This window comes from Trachinotus anak, unplaced genomic scaffold (assembly GCF_046630095.1).
Source record: "Trachinotus anak isolate AG129_WGS33_773 ecotype Australia unplaced genomic scaffold, CSIRO_AGI_Tana_v1 ptg000001l, whole genome shotgun sequence".
Taxonomy (NCBI): Eukaryota; Metazoa; Chordata; class Actinopteri; order Carangiformes; family Carangidae; genus Trachinotus; species Trachinotus anak.
Window position 1 is genome coordinate 23,640,275 of NW_027273852.1, and position 12,305 is coordinate 23,652,579.

Consider the following 12,305-nt stretch of genomic DNA (forward strand, 5'->3'; position numbering starts at 1 on the left):
TTCAGGGTCAAACAGGACTTCACAGTTGGAGTTATTATACTGAAGTTTACTGATGAACTCAGTCACTTGTGGCACTGTCTGCAATCTGCTCACGGATGCATATCACATTATTGCTTTGGGCTACAAGTTCCCCCTGATCCTTTCATTCCTCAGGTGGCCTGTAAGAGAACATCCTCCACCCTGAAATTTGTAAGGAACCACCTAAGAAACCTCAAGAGAACCATCACTCAAGATAATCTTGACATGTTCCTTTTGATGGCAACAGAGAAAGAGGTTCTTATGGGACTTGACAAAGATGACATCACTGACAACACGGCAGACAATGAGGGGTTAGTGCACCACCTGCTGGTTTACAAATGGTAATTACTTACTGGTGACTAAAGTACCTGTGTGATGACTCTTCCTTAACTAGCTGAAAAAGGTGAAAGAAAATTAGCTGTGGTTAAAGCTGTATAGATGTGTTTATTTTGGTGCTGTTTGCTTTATGGACACCAGTTAGTGACATGTGATGCTTGAATATAAAGATAATCATTTGAACATTTAAACTCCCTCTGTATCTCATCGTCTGTTTAAAAAGTGAAGGCTAATTGTTTTGGGTGTCTAGCATTTTAGCAATGACTGAGTTTTTGAGGGTCCACTCAGTCATAGCAAACCATGAAAAGTCAGTATTCAGATTTACTGATTAGTCCCAAATGTTTGTATTATCTATTATAGATTATTTTGCTTCTAGATGAACACAGTGTGTCACAGATTTAGAATTTCTTGACCCAAATAGGTGCAAAGGAGGTTATTTAATTACAACTCAGACTTACAAGTAGATGATGCAAACTGAGGCAAAGAAAACAAAACTCAGAAAATCAAAACTGTGGGCATAAAGTCAGGAACAGGAGGAAAAGAGTGTTGAAAAAAACTGAAGAAGAGCTCGAGACACTGGGGAAATTTGACAGGAGAAAAACAGCCAATCTGACAAAGACAGAGAGGAAGACACAGACTTAAATACACAGGGAGGCAGGGATTCCCTGCACGCCTCAGGGACTCTGAGGCGTGCAGGGAAGATTGTAGCTGACTCCTCCCACCCTGGACACAAACTCTTTGAGACACTCCCCTCTGGCAGGAGGCTGCGGTCCTTCAGGACCAAAACCTCTCGCCACAAAAATAGCTTCTTCCCATCTGCTATTAGCCTCATCAACAAGGCTAGAGAGCCCCACTGTTGCTGATCAATTGCACCAATCACCAGGAAAAATTCCTTGTATGTGAAAACATACTTGGCAATAAAACTGATTCTGATTCTGATTCTGATTCTGATGACAGGACACAGGTGAAACACATCAGGGACAACAGAGGGAAAGAGCACAAAGACAGGAAGCATAGCATCCATGAGACACACAAGTAAAGTAATTTCAAAGTAAAACAGGAAATCAGCATAAGTCCAAACACAGAAAGTCCAAAGAACTGGTCCCTTCAGGGCAAACCATGACATAGTGGCCAAATTCATCAAGAAATATGGTTAGCCTACAAACTTGATGGTTTGCGTGAAGAGGGTGGCCTTGGTTAGAATGTATGTTTCAGTCCTCCCCTGCCAGCATCTTGTGCAGCAGTTGCTGAAAGAAATTGAAAAGTTTGTGATTTGATCAGAGGGTGGGTGTGCAAGGGCAGTGGCCCTTTCACACTAAAGGAACTACATTTTTTTCAATGATACACAATATTATGAATGGGAGCTTCAGCTGTGGAGAGTGGGGTTGTGGTTGTGGCTGACAGATCTGAGAGGCAGGTTCAAGGTTTAAAGGGTGAAGGAGCTGGCAATCCAGTCGAGAGTTAAGGCTACAAAGATGAGTCACAAACAGGCACAATCAAGCACAGGAGCATTGTATGGTCTGAGACAGTTGTAATGGACAATCTTGAAGAAATTGATTAAGTGTCAGATCTGAGGCACTCCAATATTTCAAAGGGGCCTTTCCAGTACGGAGTGAGTTTTTGTTTTGAAATAGTTGGGTCATTTAACCACACAAGGTCTCCAGAAAAATGGGGAGTGTGCTTGACACTGTTTATGCTGATTGTGGGCACAGTCCCTGTTCCATGCAGAAGAACTGAAGGCTGACTGAAGTTTCTGGGTTAACTGTGCAACACAGTCAGGACAACCTGAAGCAGATGAAGATGGCATGTTATTTGGGAGCACCACGTGCACCACACAGGCATCCTGACTCCATGAAACCTGTCGTGGAGGAAGGGCTGGTGTTATAAGCCAAAGCAACTTGGTTGAGGCAGTCATCCCATTCCCCAGGCTGCCAAGAGGTGATATGTTTAATTGGTCATTAGGCGTTCTGTTGAATGTCTACCCACCATCTCTCCTGTTGAGCTTGGCATTGTGAGCAGCGTAACTGATGGAGGACTGTGAGGAGCTCTGGAAGGATGACTGTGGTAATATGGACACCAGTGGACTGTTGCAGCTATCTGTAAAAGAAAAGGAAAATGACAGCCATTAATCACAGGTAGCTCTCAGGTGGTGCTCATGCACCTGCCCTTTTGGCCTCTGACTAGATAAGCAACCTTTTTGCAAAACATCTTTTTTCTACTTCTTTTTCTAATTTTTCAGTTTTTAAATTTGGCCCACAGCAACATGTCTCAACTAAAACTGCATTGTAATGCCTGATATCTACCTTTAAACTCTAATTCTGTGAGAGGCATGAGCCCCCACACCACCGTCTTTAACTTCCCTCTTCAACAGCCACCACAGTTAACGTAAACAGACTGAAAGCCCAGCGGAGCAACACATCTTGCTGACCTGCCCTCACCGGTGTTAACTAGGTAACAATAGTGTTTGCCCAAGCCTTGGCTTTGTTTGTCACATCTCAATGCAGACAGAGTGACTCAGGCAACGGCCCAGCTGGTCTTGCATAAAATACCATCATCAATGAAAATGTGAACTCTGTAGGGAGGCAACTGAAACAAAAAACAAGCATCAAAAATTAGCATTATGTATAGGCTGCAAGAATGACACACCAGATAACTATCTGCATGCTTTTTGGCACTGCACACTGGTCAGCAATTTCTGACAGAGGATTTGTGAAGAACTATTGACGCACCTCGGACATCCCATCCCTGTCTCCCCCTAACTTTGCCTGCTCGGTGACCTCACTAACATTAATATGGACACAAACAAATCTTGCATGCTTCTCACAGTCTTAACCATGGCCAAGAAAACAATCCTCCTGAACTGGAAGTCAAAAGAGAACTTAAACATAATGCAGTTTAAAAATCTACTATTAGATCATTTTTCCATGGAGAGGATATCTGCCTGTAAGGAAAATCAATTAACAGAATTTGAACACGGGGCAAGGGGTGCTCGGGGAGGTGTGGGAGCCCTTGGGCTCTGTCTGTGCTGCTGCACTGGTGTGGGTGGGTCTTGGCGCCTGCTGCGGTGCTCTGGGGCAGTTGTGGCCCCGGGCACTGTGGGGGTTGTGGGGGGGGGCCTGCCTCCCCGCCTGGAGGGGATGCTGGGGGGGTGGGATGTGCGGGTCGACCTGCTTGGCCGGATTGGCTCCCTGTTCATCGGTGGGTCTGGATGTCCCATCCTAGGCACCTGACGGGGGTCTCGCCATGCCTGGCGGGTCTGTGCCCCTCGAGCTTGTGCCTGCAGGGGTGAAGGCATCTCTGGGCACCCCGGTTTGGCTCCCTGCTGGCTGGGTGGGGCAGGGATGGGGAACGTATTGGGGCCAGTTGAGGATCTGGCCCCAGTGGGTGGGTGCATGCCTTGCCTGCCTTTGTTGCTCCCCTGTACCACACACCACATTCCACATGACACTAGGACTCTGAGGGGTGGTGCGGGGACGAGGCAGGTTGACGGGCAGGACTGCCATTGTGTCGTGCTCCTCCTCAATTTTAATTGCACATTAGATATCAAACGACACTAGGGCCTTGAGGGGCAGGATAGGGCAGGTTAGACTCTGCTGTCTACCAGTGGTGGAGTACCCATGCCCCGTCTGCTCCCTCAATTTTAATACACCTTAGTCATCCACACGGCCCACAAGCCATATGACACTAGGGCTTTGGGGGTAGGGAAGGGCAGGTAGAACCCAACCACCTGCTAGTGGTGGGGTGCCCATGCCCTGATCGCTCCCCCAATTTTAATGCGCCATAGTCACCCAGACACCCAACTCACTCACGCACGCACACCCAAACTTACACACCACACCAGACGCAGGGTGGGGCGAGGGTGGCTCAAGGGACCCCCCTGTCTATCTGTCCCTGTTACTGTGTGGTCTGTGCGGGGAGCCTGCCATGTTGGGGGAGAAGATCCATTGCGGGGATTTCGCGGGTGGTCCTGGTGGGGGTGGGCGGCCTCCTCTTGTGGGTGGCGGGCCAGGTGGGGAACTGGGCCATGCTGTGATGGTTTGGGGCCCCAACTGGTAATCCTGGCATTTCTGGGATGCTCTGGGCCCTACCGCCGAGTTTGGGGGATTGGGTTTGGGGCTGGGCGGGGGGGCCTACTGTTCTCTATCCCCCTGGGCTTGGCTTCCCGGCAGGGGGGTGGGGACTCCATCCGTCCTCCTTCCTCCATTTGTCCTGCAGGGTCGCTGGTGCCGAAATACTGCGCTGCAGTGGTGGGCTGGGGTTTTTCCTGCTGGGGGGGTGGGAGCTGGGGGGTTGGGGCCTCTCCAGTGCGTGGTGGGCTCTCCGCCGGGGGTGTGGGTGGGCCTTCAGTTTCCGGGGCCATTTGGCTGTGGGTCTGGCTTGCGCTGGGGTTGGTGGTCGCGGGCTGGCTCTGGGGCTTCCTGCCCGCTGTCCTTCTACGGGCCTCCTTGCACTGGGGGCTGTTGCCTCTGTACTCCCTCATGGGCTCCCCCTTGGGTCGGGCACATGGCTGCCGGGGGGGCATGCTGCCGCGGGGTGACTGGGAGTCTTGGTGGCCTGGTTTCTGGCCGGGGCGGTGTTACTGCAACCCTCCACATCAACTACCTACCACATCCAATGACAAATCGCTACACACTTGCATACACAAATGAACACATACACATATACACACACACACACACACACACACACACACACACACACACACACACACACACACGGAGCGTCTAATGATTAAGGACTATAGAGTGACCATAAATGTGGATATTGTTAGTTATTGTAATTGTTACTGTGGTTGTTTTGCAGTTGTTGTGTTGTTGTTTTCTCCCGTTTTCTTTTTCCCCATATTCTCTCTGTTTTCCTCTTCCTGTCCGCTCTCATTCCTGATGCGTTCTAGTTGTCTTAATAAAGTTAAAATATGCGACAGGAAGAGTATCCCATACTCCTCCTTCACAGAGTAAATCTGCCCCAACAACACAAGGCATCCAGACCACTCAAACTGCTTGCCAATGATATTAGGACAGGACACAAAAAAAATAAAAATAAATAAGCATTACATAGTTAATAGTCATATCTGGATATCAGAGATGTCAGCTGACCTGCCATCCAGCACAAGAAGATGTGCAAACGTATGTACTTTAGATGAATATTAGTGTTTTGTCAGCATTACAGTTTAACTAACCTGGTATGAGGTAGGTCTACATTACAATACTTGCAGTAATCTATTTCATGTGTGTACCTTAAATATTAATAAAACAGTGCCAAACAACAAATACCTGTACAGTTGGCCACAGACAGTTCCAGGCTGGTAAGGCTTACAGTTGTAATAGATCAATTGTGCTGTCTTTGCCAAGTAAACATCATATCCTACTGCTGGGATTGGTTTAGGAGATTAACCTTAATTATCCTGCACAAAATAGATTTTGCTCATTTACGAGTTGCCACATGAAGGCAACAAAGGACAGCCCAAGAAAACAGAAAGAAAGGGAGCTACAGCAGGCAGCAAGCGTAGCAGCTCTCTCCTACTACATTAAATATACATGTTAAAAATCATTCATGTAATGTATGTAGCTTAAAATACTACATGATCTGATATCGAATGTTTCGCATGAGGAAATGTGAAATATGAAAACTGTTGATGTCAACAACATATTTGAATATTACCGTGGTTGAATGAAACAACAGTTACTCATATTTCTTGTGGATCTAGAAGGATTTCCTCCTGAGCTTAAGGCTTTTTTACAGTTGGGCTATTTTCTTCTCGAATGAAAAATAAATAAATAGAAAAGGGTAACAGTTGTACATGTGTGCACATCTGAAGCTGAAACCAGACACACAATTATTTCTGAACATTTTTGATAGAGTTTGGGCAGTGGGAGTGAAATTAATTTATTTTTTACACATCTTCTGTCAGTAGACATTAAATCTACTATCAATCACAGTGGGACAAACATTCACATATGAGTCGTTGTTTGCCAAATGAGTACATAAGCTTTCTAAACCTGTTGGGCCTCGCAAATGGAAAATGACATCTGCTTAAATCAGAAAAAAAACATATTGAAAACCCTGTGTGTATTTTTAGACGTATATTTTTTTCATTTTTGACAGAGCCAGGCAGCTGTTAGCTCTGCCTCTAGTCTAAATGCTAAGCTATGCTAACCGTGCACTCATTCCTGCACTAATCACACAGCTGTGAGAATAATAATTCTCAGAAAGACAACATATCGAACTACAAACATTCATCCATCCAGTCATATTTTAAAAATGTTAACATAATGTCACTTATTGGTGGCACAGTGTCCCTAGTTGTGTGTGTCCATATCTTGACACAGGACAGAATGTGATAGATCAATGCTCTCCAAGAGTTCAGTTGTCTGAAGCTGTTACAATAATTTTTTACTTTATTCTGCCGAAGAACAAAGAAAAGGAAAATTCACCCTTGAGGAGTTCAAGTTGAAAATAAATCCTCAGTCTGTCTCGCAGTGGATAAGTGAGGCAGTCGCAGCAGCCTCACTTATCCACTTCTCAAATCTCTCTCCAACAGTCCATTAACTTGTGCAGTGACCCCCAAAAACAGGACAGAGGAGGCTTCACTTCCTTCTATGTGTGTGTGTTTGTTCTGCTTAATCCAGCAGTGTGAGATTACAGCATTTCCAACGTGCAGGAGAAGATTAAGAGTCCAGTGATCTCAGCCCTGCCGGCTACAATAAGAGCAGTGAGCTCCAACATCCACCATAATGTTTTGTTGAAGCTCAAAGCTGCATTAAGGTCTGAATCTGAGACTAGAATGGAAACTGGTAGCAGCCTGTTTTCTCCTCTCAAAGACAGACACTTTGGATGTTTGTCCGTTTCACTTCAGGAAGAGTTCTGTAGTGGAGCTGTGTATCCAACCTCAGTGGTGTGTGAATATAGACTGAAGTGTTAGTTGCAGGGTTACCAGTTACCAGTTCACACAGGTCCATGAAGTATTCCCCTGTAGCCACTGTGCTGGGCCTCTCCTTCGAACAGTGAATCATAATGCAAATACAGTTAGGCCCAGAAATATTTGGACAGTGACAGAAGTTTTGTTATTTTAGCTGTTTATGAAAACATATTCAGGATACAAAGTGCAGACTCTCAGCTGTAATTTGAGAGTATTCACATCCAAATTGGAGCAAGGGTTTAGGAATTACAGCTCTTTAATACGTAGCTGCCTCTTTTTCAAGGGACCAAAAGTAATTGGACAATTGACTCAGAAGGCTGCAAAAAAAAAATAAAAATAAAAATAAAAAAAACAAGGCTGCATGGGCTCTTCCCTCTTTAACCTGTCATCAATTAAGCAGTTAAAAGGTCTGGAGTTGATTCCAGGTGTGGCGTTTGCATTTGGAAGCTGTTGCTGTGAACACACAACATGCAGTCAAATGAGCTCTCAATGGAGGTGAAACAGACCATCCTGAGGCTGACAAAAAAAAGAAGAAATCCATCAGAGAGATAGCAGAAATGTTAGGAGTGGCCAAATCAACAGTTTGGTACATTCTGAGAAAAAAAAAAAGAGTGCACTGGTGAGCTTGGTAACTCAAAAAGGCCTGGACATCCACGGAAGACAGCAGTGGTGGATGATCGCAGAATCCTTTCCATGGTGAAGAAAAACCCCTTCACAACATCCACTCAAGTGAAGAACACTCTCCAGGAAGTAGGTGTATCAGTATCTAAGTCTACCATAAAGAGAAGACTTCATGAAAGTAAATACAAAGGATTCACCACAAGGTGCAAACCATCAATCAGCCTCAAAAATAGAAAGGCCAGAATTGACTTTGCCAAAAAACACCTGAAGAAGCCAGCCCAGTTCTGGAACAGCATTCTTTGGACAGATGAGACTAAGATCAACCTGTACCAGAATGATGGGAAGAAGAAAGTTTGGAGAAGAATTGGAACAGCTCATGATCCAAAGCACACCACATCTTCTGTAAAACATGGTAGAGGCAGTGTGATGGCATGGGCATGCATGGCTTCCAATGGCACTGGGTCACTTGTGTTTATTGATGATGTGACAAAAGACAGAAGCAGTCGGATGAATTCTGAAGTGTATAGGGATATACTTTCTGCTCAGATTCAGCCAAATGCAGCAAAGTTGATTGAATGGCGCTTCACAGTACAGATGGACAATGATCCAAAACATACTGCAAAAGCAACCCAGGAGTTTTTTAAAGCAAAGAAGTTGAATATTCTGCAATGGCCAAGTCAATCACCAGATCTCAACCCAATCGAGCATGCATTTCACTTGCTCAAGAAGAAACTTAAGGCAGAAAGACCCATAAACAAGCAACAACTGAAGACAGCTGCAGTAAAGGCCTGGCAAAGCATCACAAAGGAGGAAATCCAGCGTTTGGTGATGTCCATGGGTTCCAGACTTCAGGCAGTCATTGCCTGCAAAGGATTCTCAACAAAATATTGAAAAGTAACATTTTACTTAGGGTTATGTTTATTTGTCCAATTACTTTTGAGCCCCTGAAATGAGGAGCGTTTGTATAAAAATAGCTACAATTCCTACGTGTTTAATCATATATTTTTGTTCAGCCCCTTGAATTAAACCTTAAAGTCTGCACTTCAATTACGTTGTAGTTGTTTCATTTCAAATCCAATGTGGTGGCATGCAGAGCCCAAATCATGAAGATTGTGTCACTGTCCAAATATTTCTGGGCCTAACTCTAACTCTGTGTCAACAGAGGTTGTGTTAGACTTTCTTGCCATTGTCATTTTGACAGGGTCTCAAAATTTCTGTCATAATTTATTACTACTCAGTAATACTGAGTATAATAAAACTGCAGCACTTTTCTGACCGTTTCTGAATGTGTCTAAACAACATTTATTATTTATTTATTTATTACTAAATGGGCCCACTTAGTTGATTACAAGAAACTCTGCTACATAATAACCGCAGGAACCAGCTGTGACTGAGTGTCAACACTTTCTGTAAAGTTTTTCTTCCCCCTGCAACCAACCAACAATCAAAACTTGGTCAACTGAGACTCCTCTGAGTCTGAGACTTCTTATTGACTATCAGGGATCAGTCCGAGTACAAATGATATCAAACAAAGCTTAATCATATTTCTCTTTGTTAAAAGAGAAATGAAGTGAGGTTTGGTCTGGTTGATGCTTCAGTCATTAAATACAAATCACTACAACTATGACATCACCACAGTCTGATAACAGGACAAGAATGGCACAAGAACTGAAGATCAGCAGTTTTTTCAATTTCTGCCAAACTTCCTAAAATAACAACAGTAAATCCTATCAACTGTGAGGGGAACACTGCATCAGAAACATTAAGCCTCATATTCATGGACAGATTATGACAAAACGGGCCCCTGGGCACAGACATGAAAAAGGGCCCCACCCATTCCAAAAAGGAGAAAGACTGAAACAGATCACATCTCATTTTGTGTCTTTAGAGTATAGATAATGGAGGGATGGATGAATGGATATACCTAATATTTAGGTATATATTTCATGTAAATGTACATAGTATATCATAGTCAGAGGTGTAGCTAGTGCTATTTGTTTAAGTATTTATGCCATGTACACATGCATGCATGCACACAATTATTTGCAGCTCATTTTGGAGGTTATGTAACCGCTGTTCCTACAGTGACAAGTTGACATCCATCATGATGCTATTCTGTTGCCATGGCGCCCCGGATGGCTGCCTCGGTGTTTTGGTGCGCACTTTTTTGCCTTATTTTCTTTGTAAATTCAGTTTTCTGCTTTGGTTTCCGGAGCTCTTTCACCAGAGAAGAGCTCATAAACATCAGAAAAACAACTCCACAGGATTTTTTTCCCACCTTTCTCGACTCATCTGTGGAATTATTGGACATTTTGGTCAGGGGTGCACTGACCGTTGCTCTCGCAGTGAAACGCTGAAGGAGAGGAAAACGTGCTGGTGCACTTGCGCACACCGCTCCCAGGTGTATTTCTCTCCAACGTGCGTTCACTGCCCAACAAACTATGAACTTCAGCTACTGGTGCAGAAGAACAGAGACTTTTCTTCATCTGCCGTCCTGTGCTTCATGGAGACATGGCTGTGTGGATCGATTCCGGACTCTGCGCTGGAGCTGGCCGGCTTCCAACTCTTCAGAGCGGATTGCGACACAGAGCTGTCCAGCAAAACGAAAGGTGGAGGAATGTGTTTTTATGCAAACAGTGGCTGGTGCAAAGACATGACAGTGATCCTGCAGCACTGTTCTCCTGATCTGGAAACTTTCATCATAAACTGCAGGCCCTTCTACACCCCCCGTGAGTTCACCTCAATCATTCTGGTCGGTGTTTACATCCCACCACAGGCCAACGTGCAGGAGGCACAGCGGGCGCTCGCCGATCAGATACTGTGTGTGGAGCGGACCAACCCGGACTCCTTAGTTATTGTCCTTGGTGACTTTAACAAAGGTAACCTCAGCCATGAACTGCCCAAATACAGACAGTTTGTTAATTGCCCGAGCAGAGAGGGGAACACTCTGGACCACTGTTACACCACAATCAGTGGTGCTTATCACGCCGTCCCCCGGGCTGCACTGGGCCACTCTGACCATGTGATGGTCCACCTGATTCCCACATACAGGCAGAAACTAAAACTGTGTAAACCTGTTGTGAAGACATGGAAGCAGTGGAGCAGTGAAGCCATAGAGGATCTGCGGACATGTTTGGACTGCACTAACTGGGAAGCGTTCAGGACTGCTTCCAACAGTCTGGATGAGTTCACAGAGGCTGTGACGTCATACTTTAGCTTCTGTGAGGACTGCTGTATCCCATCATGCACCAGGGTGAGTTATAACAATGACAAACCCTGGTTCACAGCTAAGCTCAGTCGGCTCAGGAGGCAAAAGGAGGAAGCTTTCAGGAGTGGGGACAGGGACAGGTTTAAAGAGTCCAAGTACAGGTTTAGCAAGGCGGTGAGAGAAGCTAAACGTCTGTACTCTGAGAAACTTCAGCTCCAGTTCTCAGCCAACGACTCTGCTTCTGTCTGGAAAGGGCTCAGAAAGATCACAAACTACAAACCTAAACCCCCCCCACTCCATTAACGACTTCCGTCTGGCCAACGATCTGAATGAGTTCTACTGCCGCTTTTAAAGACAACGGGACAAGCCTGACACTAACCCCCACGAGTCCAGCCACCACCTCCAGACCACCAGCTTCTCCTCCCCCACTTCAGCAGGGGCCCTGGCACCTCAACAATGAGCCACATCAGAACCCCCCTCCTCCTCCCCTACCAAAGGAACGTCTCTCTCTATCTTGGAGAGAGATGTCAACAGGCTTTTTAAGAAGCAGAACCCCCGCAAAGCAGCCGGTCCTGACTCTGTCTCTCCATCATCCCTGAAGCACTGTGCTGATCAGCTGTCTCCGGTGTTCACGGACATCTTCAACACCTCACTGGAGACCTGCCATGTGCCAGCCTGCTTCAAATCCTCCACCATCATCCCTGTCCCCAAAAAAACCAAGGCCCACAGGACTAAATGACTACAGACCCATTGCCCTGATCTCTGTGGTCATGAAATCATTTGAGCGCCTTGTCCTGTCTCACCTCAAATCCATCACTGACCCATTCCTGGACCCCCTGCAGTTCGCCTACAGAGCCAACAGGTCTGTAGACGACGCCATCAACATGGCTCTCCACTTCATCCTCCAGCACCTGGACTCCTCAGGGACCTATGCCAGGATCCTGTTTGTGGACTTCAGCTCTGCCTTCAACACCATCATCCCGGCTCTGCTGCAGGACAAGCTCTCCCAGCTGAGAGTGCCTGACTCCACCTGCAGGTGGATCACCGACTTCCTGTCTGACAGGAGGCAGCACGTGAAGCTAGGAAAGCATGTGTCTGACTCCCAGACCATCAGCACTGGATCCCCACAAGGCTGCGTTCTTTCTCCTCTGCTCTTCTCCCTGTACACCAACACCTGCACCTCCAGCCATCAGTCTGTCAAGC

General features: G+C 45.9%; 1 protein-coding gene across 5 annotated transcripts in view; it reads right to left on the bottom strand.

The window, feature by feature from the left end:
* Window positions 1–12,305, bottom strand: part of LOC139625093 (contactin-associated protein-like 5) — a 141,131-nt gene that overhangs the window by 98,243 nt on the left and 30,583 nt on the right. For all 5 annotated transcript variants that reach the window (XR_011691834.1, XM_071484716.1, XM_071484745.1 and 2 more), the window contains exon 2: window positions 2,341–2,451. Coding sequence is in view for 4 of the 5 variants with exons in the window: in XM_071484716.1 (XP_071340817.1) it covers window positions 2,341–2,451 (111 nt within the window). In the remaining variant the exon portion in view is untranslated. The remainder of the gene's footprint in view (window positions 1–2,340; window positions 2,452–12,305) is intronic.